This window comes from Oncorhynchus masou, chromosome 12 (assembly GCF_036934945.1).
Source record: "Oncorhynchus masou masou isolate Uvic2021 chromosome 12, UVic_Omas_1.1, whole genome shotgun sequence".
NCBI classification, from domain to species: Eukaryota; Metazoa; Chordata; class Actinopteri; order Salmoniformes; family Salmonidae; genus Oncorhynchus; species Oncorhynchus masou.
Window position 1 is genome coordinate 16,498,403 of NC_088223.1, and position 22,217 is coordinate 16,520,619.

At 40.3% G+C, this 22,217-nt stretch overlaps 3 protein-coding genes across 3 annotated transcripts; all 3 read right to left on the reverse strand.

The window, feature by feature from the left end:
- Positions 1-167: 167 nt before the first annotated feature.
- On the reverse strand, positions 168-2,460 carry LOC135549604 (homeobox protein Hox-A9-like). Its single transcript, XM_064979719.1, has 2 exons — positions 1,661-2,460; positions 168-1,273 (listed from the first exon to the last, which is right to left on the reverse strand). Exons 1-2 carry the CDS (start codon positions 2,217-2,219, stop codon positions 1,029-1,031), a joined length of 804 nt encoding a protein of 267 aa, XP_064835791.1. The 5' UTR covers positions 2,220-2,460; the 3' UTR covers positions 168-1,028.
- Positions 2,461-6,227: 3,767 nt separating this feature from the next.
- Positions 6,228-12,177, reverse strand: LOC135549599 (homeobox protein Hox-A10-like). The gene is made up of 3 exons (XM_064979715.1): positions 12,088-12,177; positions 7,779-8,807; positions 6,228-7,032 (listed from the first exon to the last, which is right to left on the reverse strand). Exons 2-3 carry the CDS (start codon positions 8,668-8,670, stop codon positions 6,758-6,760), a joined length of 1,167 nt encoding a protein of 388 aa, XP_064835787.1. The 5' UTR covers positions 8,671-8,807; positions 12,088-12,177; the 3' UTR covers positions 6,228-6,757.
- Positions 12,178-13,280: 1,103 nt separating this feature from the next.
- On the reverse strand, positions 13,281-19,482 carry LOC135549601 (homeobox protein Hox-A11a-like). Its single transcript, XM_064979717.1, has 3 exons — positions 19,103-19,482; positions 15,507-16,344; positions 13,281-14,689 (listed from the first exon to the last, which is right to left on the reverse strand). Exons 2-3 carry the CDS (start codon positions 16,144-16,146, stop codon positions 14,457-14,459), a joined length of 873 nt encoding a protein of 290 aa, XP_064835789.1. The 5' UTR covers positions 16,147-16,344; positions 19,103-19,482; the 3' UTR covers positions 13,281-14,456.
- Positions 19,483-22,217: the final 2,735 nt, after the last annotated feature.

Here is a 22,217-nt window from a genome sequence, read left to right on the forward strand (position 1 = left end):
ATTTGACTGTCAATATATTTAAGAATTTTATAATTTATTTAATTAATTCTTAGATTACAGTGAAATGTAAAAGCACAACAAATGATAATAATTCAATGTGGCTGCATTCGCAGATATAATTTGTTTTATTCAATAAATAAAGTACAAATTACATTTGAGAACCGAACATCCGAACGTCTCCAGACCATGAGGTATTCATTACGTAGCCTACAGTGTTTTTAAAATGTCCTCTCTCTCTCTTCCTAACCAATATGTCCTCTAAATGTTACTCCCTGAAATTCAGACATAGTTTCCTATACAAGCGTTATGTTTCTTCACAACGGAGTCAGGTAAAAATCAAATAGGCTCTTGCAATTATAGGTCTTGCAATTATAGGTAGTTGAGAGACGTCTAGGTAGTCAACACAAAATGATTGTTATGTACCTTCTATGAATAGTATCAATAGGCCTATATGCATTTTTAAAAGGCTTTTGATACTCATGCACCCCCTTCAAAATGCTACCATCACGTTAGCAGCCAGACGTTAGCAGCTTAGCAGCCAGACGTTAGCAGCCAGACGTTAGCCTATCACTCCAACGTTTGATCATGAATCAACGTTACCAGTAACTGAAATAATGACAACAACAACAAAAACTTAATCACATTTAAAACTAAATTCAGTTGAACCGGAAATACAAATATCTACAAACCAGAGAACACACACATAGCTACAAACATCCATACACAAATGAGCACAGAGAACAGGCCTACTAATACTCGTGTTACACAATGACACTTGCAGCCGAGGCCTTAATTAATTAACATCATAATAACAATAACAACAAATTATGCGCACTGTTAAATTGTGCAATATAAAGGTAGTTGCATCAAACCGACGAGTAGAGCCGGACATGCTTTTTTACAAGACACATAACAGCTTCTGTTTGGAATAAAACAATGAGACAACGACTTCTAAAAATGACAGTATTTTCACAGATATCCCTTTTTTGTGATATTTTTTACGTTCACGTTCAATGAGTCATAGGTGCCTATAAATCATTTTTTGGTCCACAATCTTTATTACATTTCTTCATCTTCATTCTGCGGTTCTGAAACCAGATTTTGACCTGTCTCTCGGTAAGGTTGAGCTGCCTCGCGACCTCGAACCTACGGTCCCGCGTGAGGTACGTGTTAAAGAGGAACTCTTTCTCCAGCTCAAGGATCTGGTGCTTGGAGTATGGACAGCGCTTTTTTCTCGTGGCGCTTGCGTGGAGCCAGTTAGATACCGGGTTATCTGGAGAGAGGGGGTGCGAAACGAGACTGGTGTGAGCCCGGTGCTGCTGGCCCAGATGTAATAAAAACACATGACCCACAAGGGACGAGGCTGATAACAAAAGCCCTGGAAATCAATTATGGATATAAAAATCTAAATGCAATCCAAAGTAGCAATGCACTCCTATACCTGACTGTTGCTGCTGTTTAAAATCTGAAACACATAGTATCAAAACATAGAAACGGGTGAGAGAAAGATAGCCTATTATCAAGTCCCGATAAATGGCACGCCTCGAATGGCATATTTTCAACCACGCGCCCCCTCTGCTACTCACACATTTCTACCTGCATCCCCGCAGCTTTACAGAACATAGCATTACCAAATGTCAAAGGATGAAGCAGCACTTACTTGGATCGAGGGCCGGTTTCTCCTCTATCTCCCCGTTCAGGTTTGCGGTCTGGCCAGGTAGTGTGTTCTTGTCCACCGGGGACGCCGTCGCAACTGTCCCGTTGGTGAAGTCGGACAGGAGCAGTGCGGTATGGGATCCAGGCAGCGCGCTGTCCACTCGTGCACCCAGGCTCTCCGGTTTGATCCCGTAATGATGACTCGTTGGTAATCCGGTCAAGGGCAAGGACCCTGACATGGGCTCAAGCAGCCAGGACTGCATGTAGCGACCCTCCAAGTCGCCTGGAGCCGGGCCTTGGTGATGCCCGTACGGGTGGTGGTACACGGATGACACGGCACCTGGAAACTGGGTCGATACATGGCCCCAGGACGGGCTGAAGACCGGAGCTTTCGTCGGGAAGGTGCAGGGCCCAAGCTCGGTGTGATCGGTGAGCGAGGTGAGCTGCCTCGCATGCTGGAGCCCCCCCGGACCGGAGGTGTATCTGGGCGCGGACAGCTCCTCGCTCTCCGGCAAGATGAGGGAGTCGACGTAGTAGCTAGTCAACGTTCCAGATGTCGACATGACAAAAGATACTTTCACATGTACCCACACATACACAGATACATACAAAAACACGCGTGCCACACACACCACACACACATACACACGCACTAAACCCGACTTTTACAAAATAACAATCTGAAGAAATCAAGTATAGCAACTTGGCACCACAAAGATCTACAGTCGACTAATAGTTGGGAAGCAGGACTGCCATTCGATTGGGTGACGAGCGCACGTGATCATAAAGGCTGAACAATAAAGGATAAATCAATCCCTTTGGCTATTAAATGCTCGCGGGTCTCTGTCTTAAAACGTAACAATGTCTAGTTTTAAAAGCAAATTATTATTATTTTATACAACTACTGCTGATATAAATGTAGGGCTGTGGAAAGGGAGAGTAGACTAAACTGAAATACCATTGGAAGTATCTGTCCACTTAGTATTGTTCAGCAAATCCAATAAATAATTCTCCCAAAACACACATTTAACGAGTATATTTACACATATGTTATAGGGTAAGAAGCATTACCAATGATACTCACAACAAAACACAAAACATACAGGAGCTGAACATAACCAGGATAACGCCGCCATATTGGGGCTTATTAACGATTACCAAATGTCATAAAATGCATTCTTTCTACGGCGCCAAGGAACGTCAATTATTCAGATATTCTTTCTTACAACTAATGCTCTGGGTAGCTTTCCATCGTAGCATGTAACCTCTTTCATCTTCTGTCAAAATGTTCAAACCTTTCATATTTTCATTGTCAGGAAACGTTCCAAAATGAAAAGCTTTTACGTTCACGCCCCATTAAACATAAGCTTTCAAAGGTGTGCTATATCATGCTATTTTGTGAAGCCTTAGTTTGGTATTATACAATAATAACCTAATATAATATAAGATTAATAGAACCACAAGCCTGCTGAGAATAATATCTGACTAATGTGTTATTTCATCAACATCCTATGACGTTGTTATTATATTGCCTATTTGGAAAAAAAATATATACGATTTCTCAGTAAAAGTAATATTATTTTCAACAGCAAAATATTGAAAAGTTTTAGTTCGTATAGTTCTTTTTTATAGAAAACAAATGTCTAAATAGAATAGAAATGTGTGTTGGCATAGTAGTAGGTCTACCCGGTTAAGTTAATGTATTTACTGCTGCCTTAAAACAAAAAAAAACAAAACAAAAATTAAAGAATAATTTTACTGTTCTAGTCTAATATTGTATTCTATGTCCATGAATATCCAGGATAGCCTACATTCTGGTTATTAAACAAAACCGAGGAATTAAACAGCAATGTTCTATTACAGAAAATATATTAATTCAATCAATAACCTACATGGAAATAGGCCTAATTGTGGCATATTTAAACAATTAAGATTCAACAAAATAAGCGACAATTATGGATATTCGTCATAGAAAATAGTATGCACATAGTAGTGCACGTCGAGCTGGCTTCTTTTTCAAATACAAATACTTTACCACTATTAAAAAGAATTAGCCTACACATATTGTTTGCATCCGAATATTACTAGGAGTTCTATAAGCCTATTATGAGGCCACTATCATAATTAAGACCCTGTGTTTTGGTTTACCTGGATTTTAACCTTTATTTAAAATATATTATCAAATTTGACCCTTTTATTTTTATGTCAGATGGTCCAGCATCATCCTCAGACAATTGTTTTTATTTTTGTTCTAATTCTCATTTCTCATTTCTCACTTCTGTTAAAATCCAGGCCATATGACATAATCAACCAAAACACAGGCCCCTAACCATAATTACCATTAGCACTATTACAAATAGGCTACCAGCACAGCAGTGCCAATTATGGAAGCCACTATGGCTAATGAAAAAATTATACACAATTAAGTAGAAAATAATACGCTAACAAATACAGCATAATGTACAGAAGCCGTTGAGTTTCCTCATAAAAGTGTGAGATACCTCGAGAGAAAAACATCCAATTAATAGATCATTTAATAGATAGTTTAAACATGGGGTTGTTTATTTCATCATTCAGACACATAGATCACGTTCTAATCAAATTTGAAAGCAGAAATAAAACTCATTTTCAAAAACCGAACAACAATGGACAAACAAATACAATACAAAACCAACAGCAAACCTAAGTCTGGATACAAGATGATAAAGTCTGAACTAGTATGAAGAGAGGAAATGTCGGCGTAACACGTTGTAACACTTCACAGACATGTTCTCTAACCTTGCCCTACCATAGCTTTAGAGAAGCGTGATAGGATAGCCCACAGAATGACGTGTTCTATTTATTACCGTGGAATAAAACTGAAAGCTAGGCCAACACCTTACAGGCCACAGGCGATTGACTACTGCTAAATAATCCACTCCAGCCTGTTTTCCCATACTGAAGAAAAAAAAACGGTATAACTCACACCAATAACTGAAAAGATAGGCGTTCATCTACCTGGAAAGCATTGGGCCTACCACTGTGTATAATCAGATAATGCTTGGTGAAAATATATTAGAGACATTAGAACAAAATAAAGAGGCTAGTGGATAAATAAAGGCTATGCGCACTTAAACACAGCACAGACAGCAACCTTCAAAAGAAAAAAAGGACACACAAGTGAATGAAATGGCACTTTAAGGCTGTAAACTAAATCAGGGTGTGTTTAACACGGACCCAGTATACCGCAGGGGTTATTCACTTATTTTTCCCGCAGATAACAGCTTGTCTGGCGGATCTAAATATCGCCATAAAGCCCTTCCCCTCTTTTGTGTCCGGGCTGTATTGCGTAGCGGAAGCATCCGGTTCAACTGCCCACCGGCGCGCCGCTGAGGTCGCTGTTGCCCACTCATCTTCCCCTTCCACTCCAATGCAGTGGTCGTCACCGAGGCCTTGTCTGGCGTCATTGCGTCACGAGTGAGAGAAAACATACTTATCTATACGCTAAATCCAAGTCCAACTCGCCTATGGCTGAGCTTTTACCAAGATAAATATAGGACGCAGGCAATTCAGGGGCTTAATTTGACGACGAAAATAACAAGTGGAGTTTGTATAAATATTACTGACGATATGTTAAGATAAATACACGACAGTAAGTATTTCTCAACAGCTAAAGGAAATAAGAAATGTCCTATTGTTTATTCATATATTTATGTAAAAACAAATAACACTCCATCCTATTACATACAATTCAATCAGATTGCACGTGTCCCAGACTACGTTTCGATGTATTAAACTGGGCCAATTCAGACAGTTTCGTGTTGTAGAGGTAGAAAATAGATCCCAACAACATGAAACTACCTAAACCACTCCACAGTCCGCTCCAGGCCTCAAGACGCACAGCAGCCAATGCATAACGCCACGTCTTCTTCGGTTTTCATATCGATTTCAAACACCAATGCTGTTCATAACGAGCCTGTATTGAAAGTACCATGTCCTTTAATGTTCATTATCAAATCCTTGCACTGGAAACTGTACTTCTTTTTACATGTTGAGTCCAGAAAACACAAATTGCAAACAACACATTGACTTACCCATTCATCGAAGTTATTCCACTATTCCAATCACAAAATGAATGGAAGACTTTGTCCAAAAATGCCAAAACGCAATATTACTTTCTACCACTGTCTGTTGCTTCCTCTCCGGCTAAACGTCTCTCTCTCGACTGAAATCAGTCTTTGGGGAGAGCGAGAATCGTCATATACGAGCAAGTCATAAAACTCTACAAATGCCGCCTTGCAGTGTTATAGGCCTATGCCTATACCGCCTAGACATATTATGACTGGTGTCATATGTAAATAGTTTCCGAGAGCTATTCCACGGATCCTAAAAACATTTCTGAACGGACAGGCAAAAGCCAAGCAATATACAACTTCAAATGGGATTCAATAACCTGTCCAAAATGCTTATACTATTTTACAGAAGAAAATGGCGAAAAATACAGAGGTATAAACATTGACTTCAAAAAACAGACTAATCCAGTATATGTGAATTTATAATTTATTACGCAATACACAAAACACAATCTCATATGTACATAATGTTATACACAATAAAAAAAATTTCACAATGTAGACTGCTCATGTACATTTCCCTTAGTTCGAGTCTACACAACAAAATGATCCTCAAATCATCATAATATATCGGAACAATACATTTATAGGTCGACTCATCTTATTCCCTCACTGTTGATAGATAGGCCTTGTGTGATCCACATTGCAAAATGCAGGAAAAGCGGGGTCTGAATCATGTTGTTTCATGCAATCTACATTTTAAAGAAACTGCACAATATATGCAATATATTTGTAAAACTCAATTGTGATTTATATGTGTAGCTCCAATTTAGATAAAATGTCAACCATTATTTTACCCAAGACACCTATTCTAAGATGTGACAGAATATGAAGAAATAAGAAACAACCGATAACATTCACGTTTTACCAGTAGCTATACAGGACGATGCAAAGGCTTGCCTGTAGGCCTAAGAAATATGTGCCCTTTTCAACTTGCATTATAACTAAAGCTCGTTTAATACAAAGCTTATTAAAAACATTCAGTGTTATCACGAAAAACCGAAATTTGACGTGAGCTCCCGAATCCTGTTTTCCCGGGTCATTTTCTTCAGTTTCATTCTGCGATTCTGGAACCATATTTTGACCTGCCTGTCGGTCAGGTGCACGCTCCTACTGATCTCTAGGCGACGCTCGCGAGTCAGGTACATGTTGAAGAGGAACTCCTTCTCGAGCTCCAGTGTCTGGTGCTTGGTGTATGGGCAACGTTTCTTCCGGCCGCTTTTTGCTGTTAGCCAGTTGGCGGTGTTCTCACTTTTTGAGTCTCCTAAAGGAAATGGTAGATACATGCTTTTAGGCTGACAGCTTGGGATGTAAGATAGGCCGCGCGCAAGCTTCTCTCTCTCTCTGTGTGTGTGTGTGTGTTGTGCAGGTCAATGGGTTGATATAGGCCTCTCCATAAGGAAGGTTCAACGGCCTTGTGTACTTTGCTTGAACTTAAAACGTGCAGGTAATAATTCAAAGATATTTTATGAGATGTAACATTTTCTATCATTTTAGACCTACTATAACAAATTTCAACAGACAAAAATAAAAACAGGCTTTTAGTAGATAGTGAATAGACATAGCCTACGAATGTTAGTCCTATTTTGAGCGACAGTGAAGTAATTTTTTGTCCAAAGAAACAAGGGTCTATAATGGAAACTCTATGATAAACCTATAGCCTAAACCGAAACAAATAATTACATGTATTTTTTTATAATAACATTGCTTTTTCCCCCACAGCATTTTTACTAAATTGCTTCTATTATTTTTCCAAACCTGTCAGGTCCGCTTGATATTAAGGCATTCAAATATTCTCAACTAAAGCATGGTGTCGCCTCATATAGACCATATATTATCCCTGAATAAAAACAAACTCCTAAATGACCTCTGAATGCTAAAGCAGAAATCCGTCTCTCGGCAAGTGTTATAATCTTTTTATTTGTCGCCATACCTGCTTCACTATACAGTATGAAATAAAACCAACCGTGGCAGAGTGAGTGACAACACCTTTTAATGATCTCAGCTCACCTTTAGTCGTTTTCACTGACTTTTCCTTCTCGAGCTCCACCACAGCTTCCTCGGGAGAGGAAGGTTCCCCGTCGGAGGACGCTCGCGTCTCCTCGTCCCCCAGTAGGGCGTTCGTCTGCTGGGGCTTGGGCGCGTTACCGGAGGACAGAGCCTCCTCGGTGTCTCTCCTTCTGTGCTCCGCCGTGGCTGAGCAGGCTAAAGCTGAGGACAGCTGGGGTGTCGAGGTGTGGAAACGAGTTGGTGCAGGGGGGTGTAGGCCAAAGTGAGAATGAGAGGGGTTCGATTGGGCACCGTGGTAAACTTTATGAGAGCGTGCGTGCGTCTGAGACAAGCGGAAGTAGCCAGGCACGGGTACAGTACCACCGCCGCCATCGGTGACTGTACAGGAGCCTGAACCGGAGCCTGTTGTGGTTAGCCTCGAGTATGTCAGGTCTTCAGCTGTGGAGGCTTTAGGGCACTTCTGCGGTTCATAGAGACAGTACGCGCTCTCCTCCTTAATGCTCTGCGGGAACGAGCAGGGCGCGACCTGGGGACCCACAGTTTGTTGCTGGTCCATTCGGTCCATTCTGCACGACCTCTGCGCGTCCATCCACATCTCCATGCCTGACATATACGCGCCTGACGCGGTAGACATCATGTTTTGGGGACCTGCGTTGCTCCGCTTGCCTATGCCAGGGAAGTATCCACAGTTCTGTAGTCCGTAAGGAACCTCTGAGGTGGTGTTATGGGGCAGACACACACCGCTGCCCGGGTAGTAGTGTCCCCCTGCACCCTCGGTCCGACCGCTGATCAGAGAATCCACAAAAAACGCGTTTCCTGCGGGGCTGTCCGAGCATGACATTATTGTAGTGTATTTTGGCGAGGGGAGAAGATAGCCCTTTCTGGCTGACATTTCTTGTGCAAAACATGCTGGATATGATTAGATGTACCCCCCTCTCCGCTGTGCAGACTCTGGAGCCAATAGGAATGCTCGGATACGCAGGGCCCCTCCCCATCCACGACCACGTAGCAGCCGGGGCCATCGAAGGTCTGAGGAATAGAAAGGAGAAAGCACAGCAATCAGTGCGTTTCTCTCATCTCGCTTTAATGCACCACCATAGCGCCGACGGGGCGAGGCCATATGTGCAGAATGCAAACATTCGAAAATAAAAAGTAGTCTATGCGCACCCATGCATGCGCAAAGGGGAGTTCGGCAGCATATGTTCCATATCAACTACCAATTCTGTTTTCAGCATTAAGAGAAGTACGTCTTATCCCTTATTATTTTGAACTGTGCGTAAAATAAAATAAGCATAAGGTTTATTTAATCAAATTATTAATTTGTCTTAAGCCCTATGGCTCCCTGCAGTTGATACTTTATATGCGTATATATCACACAAGAAGACTAAATGGAAACCATATTCGTTTTAAAAACAGACGCAACAACAGGACCAATAAAGGAAAGACTATATAAGCTACTAAATAATGACGTGTTCACCTCATCATTATAACACAATTAATATGAAATAAAAATGACAAAAAGTACTTGAAACCCTATTTTACACTGTAGGTTAGTGACCTTTAAAGATGACTTTGCAAAAGTTTAGAGACTTCAAGTGTTACATCCATCAACTGCAGATAAGGCTATGCGTTCTTCCTGTACTAAAATGAGAGGTTTACAAGGTTTAACAGCCCTCAGATGCTGTTTAGTCGATACTAGACTAGATACAACTAGGTTACATGTACCCCTTATATAGCTAATTGAAAATGAACGTTGGAAAATAAAACCAGCACATTAGTTCATATTAAACCAAATCAAATAAACAACCACTTCGCAAGTCATTCGCGCCTATAGCCTACACCTTTTCATGCGCACACAGTGTCGACAATCCTCCCGAACTGTAAGTGACAACTGTAAGCCAACATTAAGGTTCCCTTCAGGTTTAAACAGGTACCGTAAACAGGGCGTAACAAGACGGCTACACATTTTTTACAGTAATTTACTATAAAATAGATCACTGCGTAGGTCTAATTAATTGACAAGTAAATGGATTGTAGAGAGATAAAACACCGATGAAGGCATTAGGCCTAATTGGCAGGAACATTATACGTTTTACAAACAGCTATTTTCTCCGTGTTCAAATGATTCGTTTCTTCTAGATCTATTTATTATATAAGATATACATATAGGGACATCAAAACAGACTGCATATCCGACCAAATAGCAGCACTAGATGATTTTGGGGAGTCTGGTTAAAGCTAAATCATTGTCAATTTAGCGTCGAAGGATGATGCAGTAACGCCAACTGATGTTTTTGGTTACAAATAGGCCTAAGTGTAGCCTCGATGCCTAATAGCGTGTTACAAAGGCATTGTAAAAGCAAACTATGGATGCAGATAATCATTATGCGTTCATCAAATATAAAGGTGTGCCATGTCCTATATATAAACCTACGCTTTTTTTATTCACACAATTCACCACACGTATAACATACCTTTGTGGACATCTAATTGACATGCTGTTTCAACAATAACAATACATTTTTCTCAATTTTGCATTGAGATGGACACCGCAGAGTGAAAACAGAGCAGGAGGTCTACAAGCCACCTGGCACGGGTAATGGTCAAAACCGGCCCAGATTAACTTCAACCTGGAGAGAGAAAGAGGAATGGACGCATCCAAATGGAGGGAGACCAGTTGAGGCCCTATAATACCCCAACGAGACAATGGGAATAACCTGAGCAAGTAAGTAAACATGGTGATTTAACCCCCCAAAACACAAACGTGGCCTTAAGTGTAGACTTAAAAGCAATTTCTGCATCGTTACTATAGGCTTATAGTTGTGGTTTAGGTCTCGTGGGATAATAGTTCGATGGTAAAAAACAACGACATTGCACTGTCACGAAAAATGACATCTTATTCATTATGTCTCCCAATTAAACATAGAAGTGAGACTGGTAATAGTTCTATCAATTCTAAAGTATAAGGAACGAAAAGGTTTATATGGTGCATAACTGGGGTTGACTATATATACTGTACATATGAGGAGGGGGGATCCGTGCAGCTAACATTATTTTCCTGTTCTATAAACTGAACAGTGAATTGTGCATTCCATTACGAGTGAACTTAACTACCAGACAAATCAGCAAAAACACCATCAGCAAATATATATATATATATATATATATATATATATATATATATATATATATATATATGATCTTATAAAATATCAGCCATTCGAAATTCAATACTTAATAATGTTGCCGTTAATTAATTCTGTGCACATGCAGCTTTGAAACAGTTGTCGTCAGCACACACACCCCATGCTGCTGCATCGACGTGTAACCTAGACCTCTCAGTTATATCTCCGTGTTACAGTTATTAGCCTAATTGCTGCTATTAAATCTTCATTTCACAGCTGTCCAGCTATCATTTCCCCCAAAACAGTTTACTCTGAACAACGCTTTGATCAACCTCATATGATGGTGGCCGTGGAGGCCGTTTCGGACGGATCATGTTCGTCGCGAGTGCAGTTATGAACAATAATGCAGAGTTTTATTACATCCAGCGGAAGCATTTATTTTTCACGAGAGACAAAGGAGTAGTAGAGGGGTGTCCACGCGCATTCAAGAGCCGTGGCGAACCGCATCTGCGCCTTGGAATGATACCGAATATCCCCCTCTCTAGCGTCTAGAACAGGAAGGAAAGGAACACACGTTTCTGGCGTATCACAATCAAACCTACTTTTTCAATCACATCATTTATACTTTTGGCACGACCCAGAGAGTAATGCCTTCTGGAAGGACACCAAATGCAGATTGGTTCCAAAAAGCCCAGTGAGAGTGGTGATTTCACAAGTGATTGTTGTGATTTAGAAGGGCCAACTAATCCAGATCATTAAAAAAAATGTTTTATATAAAACACTGAAATGAGTAGATAATGATGAACTACTTTAGATAAGACATTCACTCCCCTCTTTCCATGATTGTGAACAAATACTTTCAGCCTGTAATAACCTTGATATCTTCAAGTAGGCCTGTTCTATTGGGCCATGCTTATACATGTAAAATATACAAGCCTAACAAATGTAGCAGAGCACGTGTTGCTAGGCTACTACATGTAATATCTTACCTCTACAATTATACTGCCAATCATGCTCTACTGCTGACCACCATATTGAATGTGCAACCTAATGATCAAAACAGCTAAAGGAAAGAAACGTTACAATACAGTTGTACTTAAATAAACTGTTAAAATAATCTACTTCTGAAAACAGGAACAGCCAGCTCTCTCACATAGTATGAGGCTTTGTTCGAGAAAATGTACCTGCATTGTAAGGTATTGTATCCCTCGAGAATCTTGAAGGTTTCTTGTGCTGGGTTCGAGTTCTTGCAAACAAAAATATCTACGACAATGACATTGATCTCAACAGCGCCGCACTGTGGCAGGAAGAAGCGTCTCCAAATGAACACAAGCCCCATGGCCGCTACTTTGATCCAAGGAGGACAACCTGCGAAGGGGGAAAAACCTTCTCAAATGAAGTCGAAACGGCCAGTGAGCAGAGGCTTTTCCTATCCGTCCTCTCCCCTGTCTTCGCTCTCGCCTCCTTTGTAAAAGAGTTGATAACCTTGGGTCTCAGACGGTTTATTGCACTGCACTCCAACTGTACAAATGCTCCAGACTCTGAGACAGATTTTATGGCCGCGTTGCTGCGGCAACGGGGAGGATGTCCAGTAATTAGGGACGGAATTCCAGCGCGCAGTAAAGGATGCGCCAGGCGAGGTAAGGCCGGAGAGAGGCAACCATAAACTTCAGCCTCTCTCTCCCTGCGTTTATGGCCCTTTTGACTGTCATATATGAACGCCATTGCGCTGCGGCTGGCGCTCATAAACAGAGTGATATTAACAGCAAATATCGCGATGCTCGCTTAGGAGGATGTTGTGGAAGAAGGGATGATTTAAATCCAATCCATGAGAGACACATGTAGGTGAATGAAAAGGAGATGCACAAGGTGACTGCATTCGGATTGTTTACCACAGTGTTGTGAGTAATTGAGACAAACATATTCAAAGTTCAAAGCCAATAAATGAACTCCATTGAATGATAAGCCTGAATGATGGTAGCCTATACGTCAGTGAGTTCAAAACGATTAGTGCCTAGATGTGCATGTCACCCTACACAATTGCAATGAGCAAAGGTCATTAGAAAATACAACCGGACACACATAAGAAATAGTAGCCTAATGTTTAGGTGCATATCAATATTTACGATTGGTAGCTTGATGAAATATTGGTGTTAATCAATCAATCGCTCACACAAATATCGTTTCCACGAATAAGGTTTCACATTCGAGTAAGTAACTCTCAGTTTGAAATATTTAAATAGTATTTAGTTATTTCTTTGTGCTTAAAATGTTAAGAGTTGTGCGTAAAAGGCCTGTGTGAAGGTAAAACAGCTTTCAAAATAGTTTCCAGTCTCAGTAAAATAACCAGTCACATTTGTACATTCCTTCAAAAATCTTTTCATTTTTAATTTCGAAATATAGGATAATACAGAATATTTGGGGCATACCAAGCAGTTGATCCAAGATTATGTCCCTGACAATATATTTCAAAACGCTTTTCACGTTCATGTTACTGCAACAGAAAACAAGAAGACATGTGAATAATAGAAACAAATATTTCGTCCTATTTGAACAAAACCTGGATGCATATTGGCTGAATCTGGGTATCGAAAGACTGCGGCCTTGTTGCGTACACTACCTATATTAACAACAGGCGTGTCGTAATGCAACAATTCGTAGTCTACAATGAGGCTGAACAAGCTTATATCAGGTTCTGTCTGTATAGGGTTAATATTCTCCTCATTGGGTTTGTCCGTGCATTAACATCAAATTCAAAGCCAAATTAGGTGTGGTAATCAAGTATACAAAATATAAACAGATGTTACTACATGTGTTGTGTTGTAACTATTACAATGGCCTAGTCACGGTTTGGGGTCAACACCATTTAACACCGGGTCCTTATTATTTTGTTGATAGAGCTTCGCAGCTGGTATTTAAAAGTGATAGAAAATCAGTGGCTGCAAAATAAACAACCTTACGAACAGAGACAATGTACAATCGCGCTCTTCCAAGTCTCATTATTTGGTCACACCAATTAATGAATTAAAGTCATAGCCTCATTTATGAAAAGCACAACAGCACATATTGTCTGCCAACAAAAAACCTATACCACGTCACCACCCGTACGATTATACTAACAGAAAACTTCATTTACCAGAGGCTTTTCGATTACAAAATTAACCCGACTCAGTCATTGTTTGACTGGTAAGGCTTTCCGCGCTGTGAGGCGAAAATGAAGGCAATATACCTATTGTGGCACAATATTATTAGGATACACAAGAAACACAGTCTTGGTGAGGACAAAATCCGCAGAAATATATTTAAAACAAAGTCTGATGGCCAAAATGCCGTCAGTGTGTCAACTTAAATCATGCTGGTTCTCAAACTGTTGGAAATCAGGAGAGATTCTGCTACCTGTCCTCGAACTTGAAATTAACAGTTGAGCATCGTGTTGCAGCTGCAGACATTGTTGTTGTTGTGTTGTTGTGTTGTTGCTACTGCTGCCACAAACGTCAGGGATAAGAAACCACTGCGAGTCAATAAGTCTGTAAACGCATATGGCAAGTCACTCCTAAAGCAGCGGGTTCGTGGTGTAATAATGTAACCTGTCCCTGCTTAATTTCTTTTCCTTCATTCTTCGGTTCTGAAACCAGATTTTCACTTGGCGGTCGGTGAGGTTCAGCATACGAGAGAGCTGCAGTCTCTTCTCTTTGTTGATATATACACTGAAAAAGAACTCCCTCTCCAGTTCTCGGATCTGATATTTTGTATAAGGACATCTTTTTTTACGAGTCCTCTGTCCACCTAGAGAGGAGAGAAGAGAATGGCGGTCACCAAAATATACAAATAGCTCATATTATCCATGACTATGGTCTAGGATTTATAGGCATTGTTATAGGCTTTTGGGTAGTCTACAATTACGCATGTGGTCCAAATCAATACGACGAAAAATATTGTTATTGCCTCTTAATTTCTATATATTATTTATGCAGTCATTTCTATTACAATTTGAAGCCATTAAATAGCATATGCAGTGTTCTGGATACGAACACTGCATATTCTATACATGATAACTGACAGTTTTCAGCGTGCATGTAAGACAATAGACGAAATGCAATTAATCATAAAATAATATCAACAGTAATACCACATCATTTGATTTCTCACATCAGAAACATGACAAATAGCATACTAGTGCAACACATACACTGCCAGACTGCGTTAACGCACGATCTCCTATGTGCTAACCCCTAAACCAGAGGCATCCCCTCATTACACGCAAGTAAATGCTCTTTTAATGCTAAGAAACCGTGAAACTAGGCTACATTTATGATTAATGTATGACCGGGAATATTAGGTCTACGTCACAATTCACAGTGATAACTACGTGCTTTTTAAAAACTTTAGGGAGTGTTAAGAAAAATCACCAGTTCTGATTTCTTTCACGGCCAATTTCAATTCCAAGCACGTGATCCTGAAGTTTATAACAAAGTTTTGTTGGGGAAATCTACAGGCCCTCTATAAACCTTATAAGCTTATAAAACACCATATAAAGAATTTAACAGCAGCGCGCTAGATTGCAAACTTTCTCTCATAACCAGGGTGCTGACTTAATACGTACTGCTGCTGCTGCTGCTCGATTTCTCCTCATTGTTGCCGGAAGAGGACTCTGGACTGCTGGTCTCCTCGCGTGGCTCCTTCCCCTCAGTATCCCGGCACCGTGGAGCGTGCTCTGCCACGGAGTTTGTTTGTTTCGTGGCCGTTGTGTTCCCTGAATAGTCGTTAGACGACGGCGTTTCCGAGGCGTTGCCATATGCTGTCTCGAAAAACTGGTCGAAGGCTTGGGGCAGCACCCCATTCCTGCCAACGTTTCCGTAGAAATTGGACGCTGCAGAGCCCGCGCCGGAGTGGTGGTGGTACGCGGCAGGGTTGTTTTTGGCAAACATTTCCCCCATGGTGGGCTGCGACGACAAACAGTCCCGGTGAACCATGTCCTCCGTAGTGGGGTAGCACTGGGGCAGGTTCCCCCGATGTGTCCATTTACCAGACGCGTCAATGGCAGCATAGTCCCTGAACGTCACCTCTCTCACAGGCTGGACTTGCGGCAGGTTAGAGGAGTACGAATATGTTATGGGGCGAGTAGACGGGGTCTGGGACAGAAATGAGGGTAGACCGGAGAAGTCTGCCCCCGCCGAGACGTAGTAGGTGCAACTGGGCAAATACATGTTCGAACCGACAGGGACCAGCTCGTCAAAATCCATAATTCCTTCACTCTACCACAATCTGGGTCATGCCTCTATAGCCGCCCTTAACATGGCTCTGGAGCGCCCTGGCTCGTGCCTCTTTGAAGCTGGTTCGCTAGGCAGAAATTTTGAGACGTAAGCTGACGTGGAGAGCCAACTCCATCCATTCTGGGGAGGCGTGGGTCACGTGACCAACAGCAGAAATGGACAGATTTCCTGAGAGAGAGAGAGAGAGAGAGAGAGAGAGAGAGAGAGAGAGAGAGAGAGAGATAGAGGTTTATTTTTTATTTAGCTTTTGTATATTGTCTATTTCACTTGCTTTGGCAATGTAAACATTGAATTGAGAGAGTGAGGGAGAGAGGTTCGAGGGTGTGTGTGCTATGAGAGAGGGTGTATCTGCGGGTGTGTGCACGCACGCGCATGCGCGAGCATCATGGAGAGTGAGGACTTGAATTAGTGAGTGAGTGAGAGAGACATACTGCTAGTTGTCCTGAAGCTTGACATTGGTGGTTTATCGCCATGTCGGTCTAGAATGAATTCCCTTACATGCAGCAAGTCAGAGGGAAAACTATAATTGCATTGGTTGTTAAAATGTAGGGAAGTGACATATTTCTATCGAATAACTAACCTGATTCAATATCAATTTCACATATGCTATGCGCCTTTCGACATCTAATCTGGGGGGGGGGGGTACTGGTTGAATTCATACGTCTTGTAAGCTTTATGATATCCCTGAGGGTTTGAAGATGTCTTTGGAAATATTACACATTTGAGGCTTGCCAACAATATCTGTAACCTCTAAACGTGTAAGTACATTTTATTCAATAGTAAAATCCAAGACTATTGATTATGCTTTTGCAAAAACAAAGACAGAAAAATAACATATTTCCATGCTATGTTTGATGTTTGTGACTGAGGTGTGTGCTCATAATTTACAACATTATATCATGACCGTTTGGCTTCACGGCAACATTTGTCAATCAGGGTCATGTTCAAGTAAGCCTTGATGTTTGGCCCTGCCTCCGGTCAGGTGTCAGCGACGCGACGACCAAACAGACATTTTAGGCCATGCAACACTTAGACAACACCAACAGACAGCTCATATCGACGCTTGGCTGTTAAAATACTCCAAACCCGTACATCACCTGCATATCGCCACATAAAAAAGGACGGACGTTTTGTAAGCGGTTTTAAAAAAGTTGCCAATATTGCACAATGTTGTTTACGACAGCGATAACTGAGGAGGCCCCGGATCAATACTTCATATTTGAGCGCAGTAGGTAGAGATAGAGATAAATGCCCATGAATTGATTGTGGGTGTCTGTCTGGATATTATAAACATCCAGCGCTAGACCAACAATAGGCTAGTTAAAAATGGACGTTTGTTAAATCATAATAGGCCTATGTTAAACTAATTGTAGTTCGTTGCTAGTTAGGTTGCATAATTAGGCCTCAACTGCAAAATTAGTTTTGTTTTCAACTTGAACTCCGTGAGCTATGAATAATATACGAATATCGGTCTCACCGCCTGTAAATAGCAATATTATCCAGATTGTACAATGCGTAAAGTGCCGTTTTAAGCACAGATAGGCCTATTTCTAGATGGAATGAGGAAATATACATATTTTTCTATGACCTGCAAGACATTGTGAACTACAATGCAATTCAGTTTTACAGTCCAATTCCGTTTAACAGACTGAGCGGCCCAGACAATATTTGAAATAGCGTCAACACACTACAACTATCAGCGTTGTGGAATACATTGATGTTGAATCAATAGACGATTTGTTTTGAAAGATTTCTCCAGACGTTGTCCTTGTTTAAACTCAACTCCACGAGAAACGTTTAAGCAACTTTTATGGGCTCCATGGACAATAATTATGTTCGAAACCATTATTCATTCTAAAAATTATGTTGGGTAAACATTTATTTCCTTATTAGCACATGATGTATAGACAATCTAACCAAAGGTGGAACACTAGTCAAAAAAGGTTCATATTTAAACATTTTAAAAGTATATATAGTTATATCTCATAATTAGGCTAAATACTATAGATTGCATTTTCCTCACGAGTATTGTACCCATTTCGCATCTATTGAATAGAATTACAAACACATAGGCCTATAAATTATTAACAGCACAATAAAGTATTAGGTTATACAATTTACTTGTTGTAATTAAATACAAAATAACATATTTAGATTAATCGTTTTCGAGTTTGTTTTTGGATGATACATTTTGAATAAACTACTAGATTATGTAGGATAGTAGGCTATTATCATTTTTACTATCAATAAGACAATGAAAATATCCGTCTCTTTGCGTATAGATAGACCACAGTGGTGGGTTTTGCGTGTTGTGAGCTGGTGGAACCTAACTCTACTGTTCTGTAAACGAGCGACCTGAGAACGGATTAGGACCGCGGGGACTCGCTTTACCCGAATCTGCCCGGCCTAAACTCCACACACACCGAGCTTCAGAATGCGCCAACGTGACACGTACTGTAACATGACCGACGAAAACATAACATGTCTTAAGAAACGGTAAGTAGGCTATGAGCTTAAACCCCTGTTCCAAAATAGAAACAAATAGAAGCATTAGAATATCTCGGGTCATCCGTTCATGCATTGCCTCCTATTCAAATGATTGTGGGGACACAAACAAACCCTGTGCCTTCGAAACCACACGCTCCGCCTCTTCGTCAATCCAGACAAATTCTACGACTTGAGCTAGAGCTTTTAAGCCGTAATTGAGCACAGGGTGCCCAGGAATACCAAAGGCACAGACCTGAGTTTTTATAGCTCCCATAGTATTATACTGCGGTTTTTTCTCTCGGCCAGACACCATCAAACCGACCAGGCGTGATAGGAAGTCGCCACCTACACGGACAAAGTCAGGAGCCGAAGCAGTCCAGCGACAAAAGAAAACCAGACATTCTAAAACTTAACAAAGACAGGTAAGATTCATACTTACTCTTATAAAAATGCATTAGCTCCAAAAACGTTTTTTCTACGTAAACTATTTGTCTATACTGATCCAAATGTTTTAAATCATTCACTAAAGTTAGAAACAAGCTAAGAGAGACATTTAAGTTTCAACATGTAAACAGTTATGTTCGAGGAAGACGCTTCATAACACACTTGATTCATATCGACCCTACGACATCTCTCTTAATTAAGGTCTTGTGAATTTTCTTCGCTGGTCAGAAAATAAGACGGCATCTCTGCGTAAAAGCCCCCCACGCCATAGCGTTGTCTGTGCGGTCGACTTCAAGTTCGGCGGAGGGAGAGGGTCACCGCCCGCGGGGTAGGCCCTTACAGTAAGGAGTGCAGACGCCATTTAAGGGCACAGTATGCCCCGGATGAAGTTTCCCTGATTACGAATTCATTTTCAGCTTCTGGCAACAACACTGCGAGTTAAGGAAAAGAAAAGGTGGCTTTAGGTTACAAGACAGATCGATTTCTGCAGGTAAGAAGTGACGTCTAAAACTGAACTTCACCTTCGTGTATTGCTTTCTAGACTTTGGAATAGCAGATTTGTTGGTGTAGTTTTAATTTGAGAACTAGACACCAGTAAACGTACACTGATATTACATAATAGAACGGTAATGTTTTTCTAGCATACCTGGTTAAATAAAGGTGAAATAAAAAAACAGAATAAAAAAATAATTAACTTTACGCCCAGAAAAATGTTCACTTCATTAGATCTCAACAAAGGGACGCAAATAGGCATTGATTTAGTCCCACTGATGGTAATACGGGCGATAGGGCTGCCACAGTAAGGACGAAGGAAGGTAAAAGTCTAACACGAACTCTTTAGGCTTATCCAAGTCAATAACTTGTTATGGAATATTGGTCGGTGACAAATAGGCACATATGGCAGTATTTTTACAAAACGAAACAATTCAACTTTGCTGTCTGAGGATATGTCTTTAAAATGTCCTTCATTTTTCCATTGATTATTTCTTTGTTCTTCAATTACCGTTAGACTTACTACTAAAGCGCAAGGATTATTGATATACAAAAATCGATTAAACTGTTGTTGTTGACTACAGTACGATTTTACCATTCAGAAAGTGATCTGTACAATTTATTATTGGTGTGCACCATGTTTTGTGTACCGTTTATTTGTTCAGCCTAAAGCCAATGAATGGGAAACAAAATGGCGTAGGCCTAGGCTACTTAAATGAACCTTGCACTTTGGCATAAAGTCTATTGTTTAAAAAAAAAAAACGTGGGTGATGTCTTACACATCTTCAACAATGTCAACTGAATTGGTATATACATGTTCAACATAAACATCGAATAAGTTACCAATGGGGCTATATAGGCCTATTGCATAGCAACCTATTCTCACGTTACAATTCATTCTAACCCCAAGCCAGAAAAAAAGCATTAGGTCTGCTGTAAAACCTCAAAAATACAAAATAAATACATTTCGATTCATGTTCAATAAACATTAATGTAATCTTGCTAACGCGTGAGTATTCCACGAAAAGTGATGCTAAATTGCATAGACTTATACTCAATTACGCAAAGACCCAACACGAAACGCATCGCTTTTACGATTGACGAGACTGCTCTGCATTTCCACACAAAACATGTGCTTCATTTCCATATTTTGATTCGTCAAAAGTAGACTAGAACTAAAACATTTATCTTGCGATTATTTTACTGAAGAACTGTTTATTTATCCACAGGTGACAGAAATGTGAGGAGAGGGCGACGGCGGACGACAGAGGAAACGAGGAGGGACCACAAGGAAAAACAGAGCCCATAGTGGGAACCCTATTCAACTCCCTGGTCAATGGGAGGACGTGTCTTTAGCCTTACTATCTATTGCATCAATTCAAGGGAAACGACTGACATCAGTCTCGCATTGAACTCCCAAGGACAGAGTGACACAAAACGAGTAAAATGACCTCAGCGACGGAGTGGACAACCGCAACAACATAACAACAAACCGTGTGTTGCGTGGAATATGGATTATAGCTAAACATTGGCGAGAAAATAACTTCATAATGCAAAAGACACATTTCAAAAATTTCACCAGGACCTTTGACTTGTGTACATAATGTTGCAATGGCTATAGCTTAATAAATTGTGTAACAAAACTGCGTTTTTCTCTCTCCATTTTATAGCCTTCTATAGGAGTCACGGAAGTGTTGGGCATGTAATTTAGTGTGAAGTAGACCCACCAATATCAGCACCCTATGCTTATCCAAATAATTTTCCTATATACCGTAGGACGACGGAAACACAGCAACGAAAACAGGCCTACTTTTTCTTGACGCATCTCGTGCTTTTGAACTTGATTTTCTTATGGACGTCGCTCGCTTAAATACAAAAATGAGTTAACCATATAAAGCTGTGATAACAGTGTATAGACTACGAGTACACTGTGTTACTTGGATCAATTCTACATTTAGCTCAGTCAGAAGTTACATTATTTCTACCTTGTAAAATGAATACGTCCCCTAAAGGACTCATCATAGAAATGTACTCATAACTCAATAAAAAGTAATCTCATAGTATTTTCCCCAAGAAGAATATTTAAATACAGGCTATAACATATTTTTTGTTTGTTTATGAGTCAGGTGAGGGAGGATTTTGATTTGTCGACGATGACAGGATATTTTTCTCCGGTTCTAGGTATGGGACCTATATCTGAATAACACAATTAAAGGAAAATTGCATGTGTATGATTTAGGCCTGTTTGTTGCACTGTGCTCTGTGTGATAGTTATTTAGGCTAGAATATTAACGGAAAATATAGCTCATATACAACTCAATGTGGACGCCTAGGGAACTAAACATGAACCTAACATATAGTAGGCTTTAGACTAAACTAAAATCCTGAATCTCAAATGCATAAGTGATACTTTGTTTTACTGTAATGTTTTGAACTTCAGAGTACAAATGAAATATATAAGGAACGTTATGAAACCAAAATGCACCACGTGGCCTTATAATGGTAGGTTTACTGAAGTTTTGTATGATGAGACAATAGTCTATATTAGAACAAATAGAATGTGAATCGATAAAAACGAAATAACACTGTACAATATTTGAATCTTTTTCCATTTATTT

What these genes read in the sequence shown, in the direction of transcription:
- LOC135549599 (XM_064979715.1), bottom strand. Translation starts at nt 8,670, where the DNA reads ATGTCAGCCAGAAAGGGCTATCTTCTCCCCTCGCCAAAATACACTACA. An exon ending in GTCAGTGAAAACGACTAAAG is followed by an intron (nt 7,033 to 7,778) that starts GTGAGCTGAGAT and finishes CATTTCCTTTAG; the next exon opens with GAGACTCAAAAAGTGAGAAC.
- LOC135549601 (XM_064979717.1), bottom strand. Translation starts at nt 16,146, where the DNA reads ATGGATTTTGACGAGCTGGTCCCTGTCGGTTCGAACATGTATTTGCCC. An exon ending in ATCGAGCAGCAGCAGCAGCA is followed by an intron (nt 14,690 to 15,506) that starts GTACGTATTAAG and finishes TCTCCTCTCTAG; the next exon opens with GTGGACAGAGGACTCGTAAA.
- LOC135549604 (XM_064979719.1), bottom strand. Translation starts at nt 2,219, where the DNA reads ATGTCGACATCTGGAACGTTGACTAGCTACTACGTCGACTCCCTCATC. An exon ending in GAAACCGGCCCTCGATCCAA is followed by an intron (nt 1,274 to 1,660) that starts GTAAGTGCTGCT and finishes CCCTCTCTCCAG; the next exon opens with ATAACCCGGTATCTAACTGG.